We start from the raw sequence: 19282 nt of genomic DNA on the forward strand, positions 1-19282 counted from the left end.
TTTGTATACAATTTTATATGTTAACCAATTAAAAAGAACACTGTAAAACTGCTTGCCTTTCATTATAAAAACCCTGCTTGGGGCCTCTTGGCGTCACCGGTTACCGAGTGCGCGGAGGACCAGGCTCAGGCTTGCTAATAAATCACTGGTTGTTGCTTGCACTGATCGTGGTCTCTGGTGGTCTTTGTGGGGTCTCGAGCCGCTGGGCACAACAGCTTGGATATGAAATCTCCCCCCAAAGCTCATATGAGAGACAATGCAAGAATATTCAGAGATGAAACAATCAGATTCTGAAAGCTGTAACCTAATCAGTGGATTAATCCACTTGAATGAATTAACTGGGTAGTAACTGTGGGCAGATAGGGTGTGTCTAGAGGAAGTAGGTCAGTGGGGGTGTGCCTTGGGGTTCATAGTTTGTCCCTGGTGAGCAGAACTCTCTCTCTCTGCTTCCTGACTGTCATGGCCTGAGTGGTTTTCCTCTGCCATGCACTTCCTCCCTGATGTTCTACCTCATTCAGAGCACTGCAGTTGGCCCACCAAGGACTGAACCTCTGAAACCATGAGCCAAAATAAATGTTTCCTTCTCTAAGTCGTTCTTGTCAGGGCTTTCGGTCACAGTGATGCAAAGATGACTAATAGAAGCAGCAAGCAAAGATCTGCTCCCTGGCACGTATTTCTTGCCAGCACCTTCATTCCCATCCCCCCTTCCCTCTCGCTCCTGGGTAAGTAGCTGGTTTAGAGCTTCCAAGTCTGAGTATCACATGATGATGAAATCTCTGATTCCGAGTAGTACAAAACACATGTACATTTTACATAGTGTTCCAATACACACATGGCTATGTGTAAATGAAACAAAAATTTCAAAAAGCAAACTTGAATTCTTTGGGTGTAAAGCACTTAATTGTTCTTATCTATTATATTTTATTTCTCCAAAAGCTGGTCAGGAATCCTAAATTGATGTCATCGCCTTTCTAGTGGATTTTAATCATTACTATAGAGGAAAAAGGTAACTCAAACTGATTAAAATCTGAAAATACACCCTGAGGTCAACACTTCTCTTTGGTCAAGAGCATCTTCATTGGTCCAGTGGCTCCCAGAACGGATGAACTCAGACTGGACTAGGCAACAACAGACTCTTTGGTGAAGGCAAATGTTGTTATGGAAAAGTACAATGTCTGGCATTACTACAAACAAGACAATAATTTGCAATACTAAACTAAACATGATGGCATGGACATTATGTTCAATATGATTTTATTTAAAAATTTCCAAAGCTGAAGGAGGGATCTGATCTTTTGTTAGAAGAAAGTTTTTTTTCACAGTATACATTTGTTAGCCATTTTTGCTTTGTATTGAATAAAAACAGAAAAGGAAGTTTCTGTTCAAGATCCTCACTCCAACACACTGAGCCAGGTGCTTGGCATCTTGTAGTAGGTAACACATTCTGTGGTCTTGAGGCCCACAGCAAATCCCCTACCCACGGACGGGTAATACAGTTCTCTTCCAAGCACACTGCTCTTACACATGGTCCTGAGAATCCTTCACTTTTAAATTAGGAAAATGTGAAAGGATTCTTTAACCCATTGCCTGCAAAAAGCTCCACTATCTCTTAACTCTTGGCAATTTCAAGTATACTTGAAATTTATAAGATGCTCCACATTTAATGGAACAACTCAAATGTTAAAAAATTAGGTCAAGCAACATGCTTTAATATTTTTAAATGTTACTTAGTGAAATTTATTGAAACAAGATATGCAGCACGGTCTTGTACTTGGTATTATAAACTCCTACTGACGATCGCTACTTAATGGTCAAAAAAATAGAAAAAGAGAAGAAACTAGACTATTGGTATATAACAATGTCTGCAGGGAATGTCAAGTTTTAACTTTTGTGAACTGAAATTAACTTGAAGGAAAAAATGGGTCTACAAACCAACACCCATATTATTTTAAATGATGAGGTAGATTTTTTTTTCCCCAGTGCAGTCATGTGAAGATAACAAAAATCCAGACTTTCAAATGCTCTTTAAAATAATAATAATAAAAAAAGTTCAGGTTATAGTCACTTTCACAAAAAAGACATTTATAAACTATGAGGTGGAAAGGTCATACTCAGACATGTTCTGTGCTTGAGGTGGTACTTGGAGCTTCAAGAATCAGTCTTGGATCAATCAACTCTCTCCAAAAAACAGTGATCTGAGAAAAAAATACAAAATAGTTTAAGCACTTCATTTTGAGGTCAAATAGGATTTAATAAGTTAAAAAATTTAGGTTACTTAAGATCCCACCATACAGGGTTAATCTCACTCTTCCTAGAGTAATATTTATCATTACAAATCATTAAATACACATACCAATACACATCTGTGTCATGCAAATTAAAACTGAAGGGCTCCCAGATTGGATGAACTCAGGCTGTACTATGCAACATCAGACTCTTCAATGAAGGCAAATTTCTATTTGTCAGAATGGCTGAAGAACTGGAATAATTTGAGTCCCAGTAATTTGAGTTTAATTAGGGTTTAAGAACTCATTTCCCTAAAATGCAGCTAAATTTAACATTAAGCACATTTTATCTTTTCTTTACAACTGGGGGGTGTGGGGGCTGAGAAAATGCAGTAGGAGGTTACAAGTGCCCCAAGGATTTCCCTTGCAGACAGGCAGCCTGCAGATTTCTTGGGAGCTAGATAAGGCCCAAGTGGGTATCATTATGCTGCCCGTGCCCTTCTTGGAAGCTCTGTAGTTCTTATTCTATGCTGCCTGAAAATGGAAACTACAATTTAAAAGTAACCACTAATGCCTAACCACATGGATGTATGCTGAGAGCCATCTAGTGTCAAAAACAGTAATTACGGGTTCTGTATTCAATTTCAAGTCTTTGTTTAAAATGCCATAGTGAATGTACTCAGTGGTTAAGCACCACCAGGTTCAATCCCGGGTACCAAAAAAAAAAACAAAACAAAACAAAAAAAAAAAGGGGGTACATAGTGAAGGTCTAATTTTCCAATGCAGTCTTTCAGGACTACATTTTAAGATAAAGAGAGGAGGAAAGAAAAAAAAAATGAAGCTCATATACTGCAAATAAAGAACAGGAGATTGGGCCAAATCTGCCAATCCTACCACAAACCTAAAAATGCATTTTGGGGACAAATCTCTAAGAGTATCATCCACCTATAAAACAAAGGAAAACATAAAGCCTGGAGAGGACTTCTAAGACTTTACATTTCAGATGAAATGTGAATCTTCAATACTGAAAAGTCCAGAACAAGATTCACAACATTCTAAAGAAAGCAAACATTTTTTCCAGTATAAAAAAATTCTATTTACTGCTGCCATAGCCTAACAAAGTAACCACTGCCAGCAGCCCTGGAAGTCAGCTGTGTATAAAGGTCTAAATCATACATTTCCCATGGCAATTTGAAGTACAGAATCATCATTCTGTCATTCTTTATGCCATCTATGCTACCACAAGTCAGAACTGTGGTGACACTCAGGGGTCAGAAGTGACTGCAAGGGCACATGATGGCAGCTCCTAAAGGCTGTTCATGTTCTACTTCTTATTTTTTTTTTTTTTTTTTTTGGGTGCTGGGGATCGAACCCAGGGCCTTGTGCTTACAAGGAAAGCACTCTACCGACTGAGCTATCTCCCCAGCCCCCATGTTCTACTTCTTGATCTGAGTCTGGTTATGTGGATATGATCATTTGTGAAGACTGTTCAAGCTATACACTTATGTGCACTTTTATGAATGATATATGCCAATAACGTTTTTAAAATATGCTCCTTTCTTCTGTTGGAATCCCTATCTAACTATCCTTGTAAGCAACTCCACACTATTAAACAAGAGTTTATTTGGACACCTCGTTACATAGGCTCTTTGGGGTTACATGATGGCACCCTGATTTGGCACTTGGCACTTATTACTGCCACTCACCAGGAAAAAGACTAGATGCCCGCAGGGCCTAGATCCTTTTGGTTTTGATATGTGCAGTTTGGGAAGCTACAATGTCACCTTCCAGACTCCACATTACTAGTCAAAAGAGAATGTCTGACCAAACAAGGCAAGAAGAGAAACATGCCTACCCTCCTCTCCTGTGTCACAGCGTACTCAACCACCTCGGTTCCATTTTCGTTGTGATAAACCAAATCAAATTTCCCAGGTTCTTTCAAGGCTGAAACCAGAAGGTAGGGAGGAAAGACAGTAAGTTATTCCTCAATAGTTAAAATGTTTCTCTACAGGGAATTTTTATCACTGGGAAAATGGTCACAAAAAAGCCACCAACTGATACGCAAGTTGGGCGTGTTGGAAGGCGTGGGGTGCTCCTCACAGAAGACCCTCAGAGAACCAGTGCCACAACGCAATTGCTTCCTGACCATTTCTTGACAACCTTTCCTTTAAAATGAGCTTGAGGAACTGTCACTACTAGTCCCAGAATCGAACCACAAGGTGATCCAAAAAGATAATTTATGTTTCAGCAAGGCAAGATGACATGAAATGTCATCCAGCCTCAGAAATCACAGATGCCTACTATTTGGCAGTTTCGGGCTCCCACAGTAGTATGGGATTGGAAAAATAACTACAGGTTGAAACCATACCAAACTATCTTAACAATCAATGGGAAAAAATATGGTTGTCTTGAAAATCTTCAAAAATTTTCATCAAAATACCAAAACCCTCACTGTGTAGACTGTGAAAATTAGTAAAAATATTTATGTAGTCCATCTTTATTTAAAATGCTAGAAACTGAAAAGTAATGCCTTTTATTTTTTCGTAAGAACTTATCAAGGGTAGCTGGAACGATGCTCGCCGTCTTGTCATGTAACTTAAAACACAGTTGGAACAGCTGTTCTGTGCCTGGCAGAACTGTCACATTTCCTTCTGGGTGTGCACCAAAATTTTATTCTTGGAGTTTCTGATCTCAAGAAATGGCTTTGAAGGTTTCCCTTCCGCTTCGTGAAATCTTAGTGAAGCTTCCCACGGCGCCACTTCTAGGACGTTTCCTCCTGTTCATCATAGCCACCTTCCTTTAGGTCAGTAAGTTCACAAAAGTGGCAGAGCCGACACCAGAGAGCCACTTCACCTGTAAGTTCACGCAAGCGGTCTGGATGGCACTTCCAGAATCATCACTTTTGTTTCTCTAGTGTGCTTTTATCTTTGTTGGACAAGTCTGTATGTCAACTACCCATTAAAAAAAAAAAAAAAAAAAAAAAAAACTTATGTGCTAAGAGACCAGGAGGCAGCACAACCATCTGCCATCTGTACTGAATGTTAGATGCACAGTGAGCAGTCAACGACAGACTCTGAAAGAAGTGACATGAGTCTTCACTCATCAGGATGCACATGGGTTATTTACATAGTGATTTGTGGACTGAAGAACTATCAGTACTTAACACAATTATAGTTAACATACCTAGTATTGGGAGACTGATGCTATTTAGTATTTAACTAAACCATGGTAACTGAAATTCATGTATATCATAACTATGCAAATTGAGGACTTCTTGTATTTTTCTTAGAGAACAGGTAGAATTTTTTGCTTTTTTTCTTTGTTGTTGTTGTTTTTGTTTTCCAATACTAGGACTTGAACCTAGGGGTATTCTACCACTGAGTTCCATCCCCCTCCCTTTTAATTTTTTTGAGACAGGGTCTTGCTAACTATCTGAGGCTGGCCTCCAATTTGTAATCCTCCTGCCTCAGTCTCCTGAGTTGCTAGGATTACAGGCATAGGTCACTGTGCCCAGACTAGTCTTTTTTTTTTTTTTTTTTTTTTTTTTTTGGCACTAGGGATTGAACACAGGGGGCACTTTAGTGCTGAACAACATCCCCAGTCCTTTTTTATTTTTTTATTTGGAGACACTAAGTGGCCTAGGGCCTTGCCGAGTTGCTAAGGTTGGCCTTGAACTTGTGATCCTCCTACCTTAGCATCCCAAGTTGCTTGGATTACAGATATGTGCCAACACGCCCAGCAGAAGTCATTTCTTGATGCCCCAAAGAAGAGATGTGCTAGCCAGGCATAGTGGTGCACGCCTGTAACCCCAGTGACTCAGGAAGCTAAGTGAGGTAGGAGGATCACAAGTTCAAGATCAGTCTGGGCAACTTAGCAAGACCCTGTTTAAAAATAAAAAAATAAAAAGGGCTGGGAATGTACCTCAGTGGTACAGTTCCCCTTGGTTCAATCTCTAGTACCATACACGCGTGTACAAAAGAAAAAAAAAGAAAAATTGTAACTGGACATTGTCATTGTCAATAACTTGATGTGTAGCATTCAGGTTTGTGTCACTGGAATTTGACCATGCATAAACTTCTCTGTCCACCATTCCTAAGAATGGGGATTTCTATAAGTAAAATCTCATCAGAAGAAAGCTGGAGATGGACACCAGGGCCCACACCTGCATTCCCAGTAATGCTATATACAGACTGAGGAAAGAGGATGGCAAGTTTGAGGCCAGCCTTGTCAACTTAGCAAGACCCCATCTCAAAATTTAAAATAGCAATGCACAAATACGTAACAACAAATTTCATCATTATGTACAACTATAATGCATCAATAAAAAATGTGGAAAAAAATTAAGTCATTACCAAAAAAATAAAAATAAATAAATAATAAAAAATGCTGGGATACAGCATCACTGGGTTCAATACTCAGTATACCCAGAACCCTCCCCCCAAAAGATGATGATGATGATGACAATGACAGCTGGAAATCCAGTGTAAGTTATATCTAATCATTTACTTAATATCACAAAGGGATTTTATTGAAAAATTCTTTTGACTGATTTCTGTCTATAGGACTTTTGAATCTTTCTTTCTCCCACTCCTCCCCCCAGTACTGGGGATTAAACCCAGAGGTGCTCCACTCCTGAGGTTATTTTATTTATTTATTTTTTTACATAGGATATTGCTAAGTTGCCAAGGTTGTCTTACACTTGTGATTCTCCTGCCTCAGCCTCCTAAAAGGCTGGGATTACAGTTATGTGCCACCATGCTTGGTGGAATTTTGACTATTTCACTCACTGCCTTATTTAAAAAAAAAAAAAAAGGAAATAATTGCTTTAGAGTCTGTTAAAGAAAAGTCATCTCCCCTGCTCTCTGGCTAGGGACCCCTTCAACACATTTTAAGTTAAGTTCCATATGGTTAAAGCTCTCTTATTCCAGAACCAATAACAGGTAGGATTAATCAGGACAAAGCAAGGACCCACTGACAATAATATGCAATTGACTAAGACATGCAAGACCCTGGTTTGATTCCCAAAAAAATAAAATGTAAGAGTATATGTATACACACACACACCATAGAGATTTTATTTTGCCAATCTTTCTGAAAGACGGTTAAATAGGTCTTGAGTTTACTGAATACAGATGTCTTTCTTTTATAAACCATACCCTTAATACATTGTCCACAAGTTCCAATTTGGATTATTTTTAAGTGATTTAAGAATGCAAAACATACAAGGCTACCTAAGCACAGAATCTTCTTAGACTTTTATCAAATTCTTCCCAATCTTTTATACCTCACCCACCCACCGATAATTTAATAGCATTTTTTCAGTAATGCTCCTGATTCAGCATTCAATTATTCCCTATAAGTAATTCTTTTTGCAAACAGTTTTCACCAGTTCATATAATCTTTTATGAAGATATACAAATACAACAAGAACAAGTAGCCCAACAGCTTTGAGAACCAATCCAATATATCTTAGTAGACCCAAGAGCTGTAGGGTGCTGACCAAGCGTGGTGAACACCAGTCGGGTTACAGATGCCAGGTTAAGTGGAGGAAGAGAACATCTCTGTGTATCAATGCCATTTAGAAGACACTGTAGATATGAAGAATCTAAATTTTCAAATTAATTTCCAAATGACTCACCAGGTAAGGATGAGAGAATTTCTATATCTACTTGCTGGGTCTCTGGATTGTGACTTAATATTTTTCCTTCCTTTTAAAAATAAAAGTCCAAGTCAAAAATCAACATGTAAAACACTATGAAAATACTACAAACCACTGAATTGCAGAATTTAGAAAGGTTAAAATGGCAAATTTTATGTGATTTGAATTCTAGCTCAATAAAAAGTGTTAAAAAAATAAATCAACACGTACGTGAAATAAAAACAGCAGACTTGTAAACATTCTATCTGAATATACTGAAATATTTTCAAAGGCAAAATAGATACATTTTAATCATGAATGGCAGATAGCTACAGAAGTTAAAAGGCCAAGATTACGCTAGTCACCAAAAATCACTAAAAAAGAGAAACAGAGAATAGGCTAGGGTGATGTCTTCAGGTGGGACTGGGCATCACAGCCTTCATTAGGAGAGGCCGCCCACACCCCAGTGGTGCTGATCCCATTTCTGATGCTGTTAGAGCCATCCTAAGGGCTGAGCCCAGTCCCAAAGCTTAAATAGGAAGGTAATTTGTTACTGGTAAGTTTACAATTTCTTTCCTCCCAGGTCCCTCAGATTTTGTAACCAGTCTTCAAATGCATGAAGAGGAAGTACTACCCTATGCATGTTGGTGGGCAATCATGAGACAATGGGTGGTCTTAGGGACACAGAGGAAGGCCAGCTAATCAGTTTCTCCTGTACCCACCCAGGATTTCTGAATATAGATAACAGGTACTTTTAAAAACCAGGTTCAATGGGGGTTGAGGCCTTGGAAGACTATATTCTCTGGGGATAGAATTAAATAAAACAACTGATTTAGCTAGAAAACAATGCTTGAGGTCAATGCAAAAATGTGGATTTTTTTTTTTTATACCAGGGATTAAACCTAGGGGCACTTAACCACTGAGACACAGCCCCATCCCTTTTTTTTTTTTTTTTTTTTAATTTATTTATTTTTTTTTATTGTAAACAAATGGGATACATGTTGTTTCTCTGTCTGTACCCCATCCCTTTTTAATATTTTGTTTAGAGACAGGGTCTTGCTGAGTTGCTTAGGGCCTCACTAAATTGCTAAGGCAGGGTTTGAACTCTCAATCCTCCTGCCTTAGCCTCCGAGCTTATAGGCATGTGCCACCGCACTTGGCAACAGTGATGCTTTTAAAAGTATACACTTTGATAAATAATTTCATCTTCTACTTTATGACTTTAATGAAAAACTCTTTTACCCAAGCGAGTAGTATTAAATATAAATTTAATCTTGTTAGCGTACTGACAACTTTTGGGGTTTTTTATTTCTTTTTAGAGACAGGGTTCACACTGCTGCCCGTGCTGGCCCTGAACTCCTGGTCTAAAGCTACCTTTCTGACTCAGCCTCCCGAGCAGCTAGGACCATAGGCACATGCCAACATGTCCAGCTATTATTTTTAAATAAACAACCTTACCTTGTAGTCAGAGACATCAGGAGAGTAATCAGATGTTAGTTCCAAAAGCTAAAAAAGAAGAAAAACACCTACGAGTACACAAGCCCTCTTATCCTCTCACATCCCCATGGCTCCTCTGTCTTACCAACCTGCCCCTGCAAGAAAACATGCAGTGCCCACCCTCACCATTCTGAGGCCCACCAGGAAACTTTGACAACACTGCTGTCGCAGGGAGAAGGGTTTTTATAAAGACTATTTAACATGACTTGCTAAATAAGTTTATTGGAAGGGCAGCTAACCTTTTTTGTTGTAATTGTTGCTGTTTTAAAATATACCTTAAATGCAATCTTCTCTCCAACTTGAGGGGCAGCTGCTAACAGTGGTAATAGACTATAGTCCTTCTTGTGTATCTCTACTGGATTCTGAAAAACAGCATTAGTCATGTGACTTCATTACCTCTGAGAAAATGGGAGCCCATGACATGGAGTCCAGACATACTGCATAGAGAGAGAAGTCAACTCATAATAAATAATACTTACCTGGATAATAGTAGATGAATTTGTTACTATCTCACTTAATTGCTGCTGCTTCTGATATTCAGTGTTAGTATTTAAAACACAGGAAACAGCATGCCCTCGTCCTCGACCTCTCCCTCGAATGCCCCGACCTCTCACTCCCTTCCAAGAAAGAAGGTCCTCTCCTCTCCCCCATCCTCTTCCTAAACTGGTGGAGAGAGACACACTGGGAGGAGGACCAGGAGCCTGTTTGTTAGTATTTGAGTCCACAAATTTCCACCCAATTGCACTTGGAGTCTGTACTGACAGCCCCGGACCTGGACAGCCTCTTCCTGAAAAGAGGCCTACTGTCTTTAAGAACCCTGTAGCATACTCCGTCTTGGACACCATGCACTGGTCATCTGAATCTGAAGTGGAGTCGGAACTAGAAGATGTGGCTCTGGTGATCTTGCCCTTGCTGGTGGTAACGGCAGCTTTTGCAACCAGTTTGTTTGCGGCTGTATTTTTTGTAGAGGGTTCTTCTTTTGATAACTCAGTTGATAGTTTCTCTGCAGAATTTCTAACCTCCAATGTGACATTGCTGATACCATCACTGTTCGAATCATGACCAGAACCAGACTCTGACTCCGAGGAGGAATTGGGGCTGTCTTTTGAACATGGGCCTCCCCCGCCTTTCCTTCTGGCTTTCACAAGGCTGTTTTTAGCAGAACCTTTCTGAGAACTAGACTTCTGGGTGCTCCCCTCTTTTGACGTCTGTGCTTTGGGACACTTGGAATTCTTGGTCTGTTTTTTATGTTCACATTTCTCCTTTTTCTTTGGAGATTTCCTTCTGGTCTCTTCCTCCTCCTCATCCACTGTGCCACCTGTTGTTTTATTTTTTCTCTTGCCTTTTTTCTTCCCAGTCTGATCGGTGATAGCTTTTGGTTCCAGATCCAAGACTCTCTCATTAATGCTATTGCTGTCCTGCCTCTTCCACTGCTTCTTTGAATATCTGTAACTTAGTTCTGTTTCTTCATCTTCCTCCAACTTAAAAGCCCGCTTCTTTGCTTTTCTAGGTAAATGAATATCATCACCATTACTGACTGCTAGAGAAGTCTCAGGAATTTCTCTCTCTTCTAACTTAACTCTGTCAAAAAATAAGAAAGCTAGAGTAAGAAATTCATAAGCATGTTGCCAGGATATAGCTATATACTGAGATGATTCTGCAAACTGTCACACCACTTAAGGAAAAAAAGACTCTTTGATAAAATGGCCCAGATAGCATCACTTACGGTCAACTTTCATAGGCCAGTTTATTAACTGATTACTGTGTCTCAAACATTTTCTATGCATTTTCTCTGATCAAAAAACCACAACAAAGCAGGGTTTTGCTTTGTTTTACAAGCCACAAAATTATAGTTCAAAAAGGTAACCTGCCCAAGATCCCCAGCTGATAAGTAGAAGAATGGCACTTCAAACCTGTTTGTCTAGCTTCAAAACTCACAGTCTTTCACTACATGTGTGTTACCTACCCTAAAAGGTGATATTGCTAATTTATCCATTTTTGTTTTGGAATGTGTTGCTTTTCTAAAAATGAGATTTTATTCTTAATAGCCAAAATATGGAATCAGCTTAGGTGTTCATCAACAGATAAGTGTATAAGGAAAATGTGATATGGTGTGCATGTGTGTAATGCAAGATTATTCAGTCATAAAAGGAATGCAATTCTTTCATTTGCAACAACATGAGTAGATCTAGAGGACACTGTGTTAAGTAAAATAAGTCAGCTACAGAAAGGCAAATACTATATAGTCTCACATTTGGAAGTTAAAAATTTGACTTAAAAGAAATAAAAAAATAGAATAGTGATTATCAGAGCTTGGGAAGAGTGTTCTATAGCATCACAGGATAACTATGATTGACAATTAACGAATATTTTCAAATAGCTAGTACAGAGGATTTTGAATGTTCCCAACACAAAGAAATGACATATGCCTGAGGTGACAGATATGTCAGTGACCCTGGATCCAATCATTACACATTGTATTCATGTACTGCAATATCGCCCCATACCCTATAAATATGTACAATAACTGTCAATTAAAAATAAACATATACTTAAAAATAATAAGTAAAATGAGATTTTATTAATTATTTTTTGCTTAAATTTAGGGAAATACCACACAATTTATGTTCTCTGGGGTAGTGACAAATACCCATAAAATTGCATGACAGTTTGTGATGGTTAATTTTATGTGTCAGCTTGCCTGAGGTATGGGGTACCCAGACATTTGTTTAAGCATTATTTTTTGACTATGGCATGTCTGTGAGAGTGTTTCTGGATGAAATTAACATTGGAAGACTAAGTAAACTGCTTTTCCCCATGTGGGTTGGTCTCTTCCAATTCACTAATGGCCTAAAGAAAACAAAATGGCTATGGGAGAATGTGCTTTCTGTCTGACCCTTCGAGCTGGGACATCAGTCTTCTCCTGCCTTCAGAGTCAGATTTGGATTGGAATCACACCACTGACCCTCTGGTCTTCAGTTTGCTGACTGCAGATCTTGAGATTTCTCAGCTTCTACAATTGAGTTAATTCCCTATATTGTGTGTGTGTGTGTTTCCTATGGTTTTGTGGAACAAGCCCTCTCTAAACAGGCACAGAAGCGAAGCAAGGCCTGTATCTGTGTACACATGAGCGACTGTCGGACAACATGATACCTTTAGTAACCATGTACATATGCATTTACCATTCAAAGGAAAGGCGGCGTGGCACACTCAGGTTGTATGCGCAACCCTGCCGACACCCACAATGCACCTGCACAGCTCTGTTGTAACTTCTTTATGATTTTATAGTACAGAATACCCATGCAAAATGTATTTTTCCATACAGGTGAGGCAAAGGGGCTAATATATAATGGGAGAGTGATGAGAGGGAAACTAGCAGCGGTTATATAAGGTGAAGTCCTGCTTCCATTGAAACTTGGCCTTTGGATGATAATCCGCTGGCACAAAATAAACAGTTTCCTGTTAAAGGTTGGTGTCCTGTCTCTCTATGCACAATCCTGCAACAGTTTTGTTTTCTGGAAAACACTTCATCCAAAATTGTTTCACTATAGGACAGCAATTTCCCCCAATGAACTGGCAACTGCTAATCCTGAGTGAACAGAGAAAGATCCAGTCAGTCATATCTAAAAATAAAGTACAAATGGTAGGTAAGGGTATATGTATAAGCATTCTTCAATTATTTTAAAGCCCAATAATCTTGTGGATTTACCTCCTCAAGGTAGTTGGCAAAAAGAATGTTCAATTATTCTTCAGAAAACAACTATTTAGAAATGCACAAATCAAGATAAAATAAGAGCACCTGAGCAGAAGATAAAGACAGAAATAAAACTCTGAATGACCAGGGATTTATATTATAAAAACATCCTCTCTGTTCCCTGCTAAAGACCTCAATATCTAACAGCAAAGAAGTCATTCTTAAACTGGTACAAGCTAGCTTGGCATCCTGTGAATCTAAGACCATCACATAAGTTCCAGAATATCAGATTTTTTCCTTGATATTTTTTATCAATTTGTTTTACTTTAGCAATGATTAAAGCTTCAATTGTGAGATGACTAATTAGGACCAAACTTCAAAAAGAGCTGCTAAACTTTTTGCTCAGTCCTTGCAGTTAATGAACAGTTAATAAATAAAGTCACCGCAACATAGCACATGCTGCACCCAGTTTAGGCAGTCCATCCTTCTCCCTGGAGCTGGCAACATCATCACGCTTTCTAAAGCATCATCTCGCCCTGCCCACTTTTTTTTTTTTTTTTTTTTTCAATTTTGTGGCTCTGGGAACAGAACCAGAGCTTAGTGCACTCTAGACAAGGGCTCTTCCACTGAGCTACGCACCTGACCCGACCTCGTTCCTCCTTAAGACAATGTGTCTATGGGTATCTGACTAAAAAGCATGACTTGTGATTACTGCAGCCTTACTAGCTAGCTACTACTGCTCTCCAAGAGAAACAAATATCAACAAGGTGAGGCTAAATGCGACCCAGAGAACAAGAAATGGTCTCCCTACGTCTGCTTCGTTACCATTCTTTTTTTTTTTTGGACCAGAGATTAAACCCACAGGTGCTTAACCACTGAAACATATCCCAGCCCTTTTTTTTTTATGTACTATTTAGAGATAGGAACTTGCTTAGGCCTCACTAAGTTGCAGAGGGGGGGCTTTGAACTCAAGATTCTCCTGCCTCAGCCTCCCAAACTGCTGGGATTACAGGATGTGTGCTTGCCTTAGTAATGTTCATTTCTCTACATGAACCATAGACAACAAATGAAGTTGTCTTTTACAAACAAAAGAGAATGCAATTGTTCTTTTACGAACTACAGTGAATTACTGGGTAATTAGAGATGACAGAAATTTGATTTCAGGAAACTTCTAAAACATATCCTCCACTTTTTGTTCAAACTCTTTACAGAGAAAAATGAATGGTATTATTAAAATGTAAGTACTTCCCTTTATATTTGTAATTTTGCTTCTAAGATTCTGTTATACAGAAATATAGACATGTCCATCTGCCCCACCTGACACCTACCCCATTCTACTGCCAAGTTTGAAGTGATTGCCTGGGTTAAAATCTTCCTTCTGCCACTGTAATTAATTTTTAAACAATTACCTCAGCCTTCTCATCTATAAAAATGAGGATAATGATAATAATTACAGTACTCAAATGAGCTATTATATATTTAAAGCAGGCCTGGCTCAAAGCAAGTGCTATCCACATTAGTTCTAATTTTCATTAATACAATGAATGCTGTTAGTCCTCTGAAGGACACATTGGTGGATTTTTGATGAACTTGTCTCATCGACCAAAGATGAAATTCAACAAGGAAGGTGCAAGAGGGAAGCTTCACTCCTCTGGGTCCCACAGGTTTCCTGCAGCCTCCCTCCTGCCTTGCCACCTTCAGACAGGTAAAAAATTACCTGACCAAAAGCACACAGTTTGTAAGTCACAGAGTCACAGAGGCTTCAAAGAGGCTTGACTTGAAATGCAAGGAGCCATTAGCTACAGGAGTATGAAATGAGAACCCAGCTCTAACATTTAATCGAACGCCACAGGCATTTGAAAGAGTGATGGAGGAGGGAGTGTGCTTTGTTACCTCACAGAATGACTTCAGCAGAAAGCTCTCTTCTACTCGGTCACTGTCCAAACCAGTTGCTATAGCCAAACCTCTGTGAAACCCTCTGCAGAGGCTCTTATGAGATCAACTGTGGTTCCTTGAAGTTCATATGTAGAAGCCCTAAGTCCCAGTACCTCTTGTGACTGTATGTGGAGAAAGCTCTTTTAAAGATGTCATTAACTTAAGATGAGGCCAGTAGGGTGGGTCCTGATCCAATCTGACTGGTGTCCTTAGAGGAAATTTGGATAAAGAAAAAGACCAGGAATGCACACACAGAGAAAAGGCCATGTGAGGACACAGGAAGAAAGCTGCCTTCCACAAACCGATGAAAGAGGCCTCAGAAGAAACTAAACCTGCGTATGAGAAATTATTGTTGTTGAAGCCTTCCATAGTATTTCGTTATAGCAGCCCTGGCAAACTAACACAGGGGGCTCTAAGCAAATAGGAGCGCTTCTTCCCAGGGGACCTAAAGACCAGCTTCAGGAGCTCACTGTTAGCAGGTGGGGTGCAGATGTCAAGTCAGATTACTGTGTTTTAAGAGAATGAGTTCTGAGGAAAAGGCAGTGGCATACAGGGGCCTCAAAGTTGTTTCTCAGAACCTGGCTCTACCTTTCCTCATCAGGCTTCTCAGTGTCCCCAGCACTTTCAACAGAATTCTTCTGCTTGTCAGACTTGTCTCTACTGCTTTTTTTGCTTCTACAACTGCATGTTAGCCACCCGACATCTGCCCATCCTTTAAGGTACTGCTCAACTCCCGGACCACTTTTGTTCCATGCTGATCTCTCTCCTTTGGGTGGGGGGACAGTACTGGGGATGGAACCCAAGAGTGCTCTACTAGAGCTATATCCCCAGACTTTTAATTTTTTTATTTTGAAACAGGATACTACTAAATACCAGACTAGCTCAACTGGCTCAATTTCTGGATCTTTCTGCCTCAGTCTCCCAAGTAGCTGGGATTATGGGCATATGCACCTGGCTTGATCTCTCCTTTCTCAACCATCTTGGGCACTTAGCAGTATACACTGGTCTAGCTATTCAATATAATTGCCTGCATCACACAGAAGATAGTATTCAGAAGCACAAAGCTACTTATTTGGGTCCACTCCAACAATATTAGGTACCTCTGAAAACAGTGAATATGTTTTCTTCTGTAGCTCTGAAAAAAAGGAAGTTTGTCAGGGGAAGACAGTGATTGGGGGAGCATGAAACAAACAAACAAATTTCCAAGTTTAGTTTTCTGCTACAGACCTGTCCCCATTTACCACTGAAGCCAGCTACAGGAGTTTCTTCCCCATACCCCCAACCCTGCAGTGCTGGTTATTGAACACAAGGCTTTGCACATGCTAGACAAGTGCTCTACCACTGAAATACATTACCAGCCCCTGCAGAGGATTTCTTGCATAAGCAGTTGTGCACTTGAGGCATTTAGAAGGAATCTGCCCGCCACTGTGCTATAATTATTACTTATAACACCTTTCACTGTTGTTTTTGACATTGCTAGCTTTATTATAAAGAGTGCAATTCTCAGATGATTAATTGAAATATAACTGTACTTTGCTACAGTAAGTTATTAATTCATTAGGCAGGGGACAGTTGGGAAAGTAAACTTAACAGGAGGGGATACAGTCCTTAGAAATGTATATTTAAACAGTCCCTAAATTACAGAGTAAATGGAGGTCTATTTCACAGTCAATAAAAAGGGAAAAGAACACTTTTTGAAATTTGGGCTATTTCAAGTTGTCATTTGAAACAGCTGAAACACTGCTAATAAATCATAGCACTCCTGATTGAAGAGACACTCAAGAGATGTAGTCATTGTTCCAAATTAAATTCCCTGATGTTCTGAAGAAATCTTATGAATCTGACATGCCTTAGGGAAGGCAATTTTCAACAACAAAAGGCAGGCAAGAGGATGTAGCCTGATTCACAACTCTGGAATTAATTCACTGTAGCTTAAGCTTACTGGGGAGAGGGCGACAAATCAGTTCAAGATGAGAATCTGAACAAGAGTGATCACATCTAACCATCTTACTAAGAAAACAGAGTATTGGCAATTCATACAACAGTTGTCCCTGGATACTCACCTATCATTTTTTTTAAATTTTCAAAAGCATACTTTATTCTTGTGTGTCCTGATGCACAAAGAAAAAGAACCCAAACCGCTATTTTGGTGAACCCAAAACGGCAGGTGAGACACAGAATGTCGCCCACCAGAAGTCTCGGCGGATACTGCAAAGGAACTAAAGTGGGACAACCGGAGCGTTACGAAGAAAAGATGACTGTTCCTCTCTGTCTGGTCTCCTGGCAGATGAACCCGAGTACCCCACGGAAGGCCAGGCTCCCTGACTGCACCATGCGCAGGAACACGGTGCCGGCCAGATGCGGATTCCCTAATCAAGGCTGGAATAAGCATCTGCCCTGCTCATTAACAGGACAGTCGTTCCACGCTTGTTTCACCTGAAATCGGAAGCTCTCGGGGAGCGGTGCTAGTTAGGATGCAGATTGCTCAGCCCCAGCCTTGACTAGACCAGTCAGCTCTCTGGGGTTCACGAACGTGCATTTTTTTGTTTTTTGCGCCTCACCCTACCCCGGCCAGAGGCGACCCCGGCGTGCGCAGGCGCGTCCCCGGCCAGCCGCCCGCCCCGCCGCCGCCTCCCGCGCCGCCTCCCGCGCCGAGCGCACCTGAGGCAGTCGTTGTCCCTCACCAGGCGCGCGCTCTCGGCCGGGGGCAAGAGCCCCCCCTCCAGGTAGAGACCTAGAAGGGCCCCAGAACTGAAGCCGAATCGCTGGCGGATGAGACTGATGAGATCTGTGACCACTCGGCATCTGTTCAGGTCGACCAGAAGCCAGAAAACCGTGCAGTGCGGGGTAACTGGAGGTGGGTAGTCGAATTGAAGCCGTAGCCTAACCGTCTCGGAGGCTGCCATCTTGCTCGTGCTCAACGGAAGCCGAGAGAGACCACGGGGCTACCGAGAGGCGTGCTCGGACGGCCGCCCCCACCCCCGGGGCCGCTAGCGTGTGCCACCTATGGGTGGCACGTGGCTATTACAGGCTTCGTCCACTGAGAACTTGGAAGGGGGTTGATTGTATTCAGATTTGTTCCCGACAAGGCTTAAGGATGAGTGTACATGAAAATGTCTCTTTCTTTCCTGTCCAGCTCTATGTGGGGTCCGAATTTAGACAGGTGACTGTGAGAAATATCTAAGATATTTTCTTATATATGTGAAAGAAATTTGTTTGAAAACAGTTCCTCAGAGCAATTATTCATGGAGTTGAAAAAGATGTAATTCCAAATGTATTGTCAATATTGATTTTTAAAATAAAACCATTAATCACTCTTCTACATACATCCAATGGAATATATATATATATATATATATATATATTTTTTTTCTTTTTTTTTAGGTATCAGGGGTTGAACCTAGGGTCGCTTAACCACTGAGCCACACCCCCAGCCCTTTTTTATTTTTTATTAGAGACAAGGTCTGGCTGAGTTGCTTAGGGCCTCCCTACGTAGCTGGGTTTGAACTCACAATCCTCCTGCCTCAACCTCCTGAGTCACTGGGATTATAGGCATGCACCTGGTTCCAGTGGACTATAAATACGTAGCCATTTGATATCCACCACCATCCATATTTTAAAATAGAGTAAATCCTGGCATTTACTTCTACTAAGTAAATCAGAAATTTTATATCATTTATTTCTTGAACTAGAATTTCCATTTCTCTCATATATAATGTTGTTTAATTTTCATTTTTCATGAGGAAGGTACCGATTGTGAATTTATCCTTATTCGGAAGATTTTAAAAAATAAATTTTCACCAGGCACAGTGATGCACACCTGTAATCCTAGCAGCTGGAAATAAAAAATAAAAAGGATTGGGAATGTAGCTCAGTGGTAGAGCACCCCTGGTTTCATTTTCCAGTACCAAAAAGAAAAAATATTATTTTCAGTTCTCCAGCAGCTCAGGTTCATGTTCCATAATGTTAAAAACAAAGAATTGGGAATCACCTGACTCTCAAAAGGAACATTTACCCAGCCATTTACTTTCTCCCTATCTGGAAGTTTCTACTAGACTTAAGTGATTATTATCACATCTAACATTAGAGAAAGTTGGAGTAAAAATGAAAATTATATTAAAATGGGGATTGTAGCATTTAAAATCATCCAGTTGGTTCCGACCAAGACCTATATATTCATGACAGACGGACAGAAAGATGTTTGTGAACTCTTGTATATAAACAATTTAATCTCATAATCAAAATCATTTATATTTATAAATAGGAATTTTTTGTTTAATTCACTTTTTTCTT

General features: G+C 40.0%; 1 protein-coding gene across 2 annotated transcripts; it reads right to left on the bottom strand.

Annotated features, from left to right (window-relative positions):
- Window positions 1-1233: 1233 nt before the first annotated feature.
- Coil (coilin) lies at window positions 1234-17924 on the bottom strand. 2 transcript variants are annotated; one of them, XM_047547311.1, is made up of 7 exons: window positions 17651-17924; window positions 9840-10941; window positions 9600-9722; window positions 9322-9369; window positions 7864-7933; window positions 4081-4169; window positions 1234-2195 (listed from the first exon to the last, which is right to left on the bottom strand). In XM_047547311.1, exons 1-7 carry the CDS (start codon window positions 17893-17895, stop codon window positions 2112-2114), a joined length of 1761 nt encoding a protein of 586 aa, XP_047403267.1. In that variant the 5' UTR covers window positions 17896-17924; the 3' UTR covers window positions 1234-2111. The 2 variants fall into 2 exon arrangements, with proteins under 2 accessions (XP_047403267.1, XP_047403268.1); XM_047547312.1 differs by having other exon boundaries at window positions 9636-9722; window positions 17651-17923.
- Between the last annotated feature and the right edge of the window lie 1358 nt (window positions 17925-19282).

Source organism: Sciurus carolinensis, chromosome 3 (genome assembly GCF_902686445.1).
Source record: "Sciurus carolinensis chromosome 3, mSciCar1.2, whole genome shotgun sequence".
NCBI lineage: Eukaryota > Metazoa > Chordata > Mammalia > Rodentia > Sciuridae > Sciurus > Sciurus carolinensis.

What these genes read in the sequence shown, in the direction of transcription:
- Coil (XM_047547311.1), bottom strand. Translation starts at nt 17,895, where the DNA reads ATGGCAGCCTCCGAGACGGTTAGGCTACGGCTTCAATTCGACTACCCA. An exon ending in ATTCATCTACTATTATCCAG is followed by an intron (nt 9,723 to 9,839) that starts GTAAGTATTATT and finishes GCTGTTTTTCAG; the next exon opens with AATCCAGTAGAGATACACAA. An exon ending in AATTCTCTCATCCTTACCTG is followed by an intron (nt 4,170 to 7,863) that starts GTGAGTCATTTG and finishes TTCTGGTTTCAG; the next exon opens with CCTTGAAAGAACCTGGGAAA.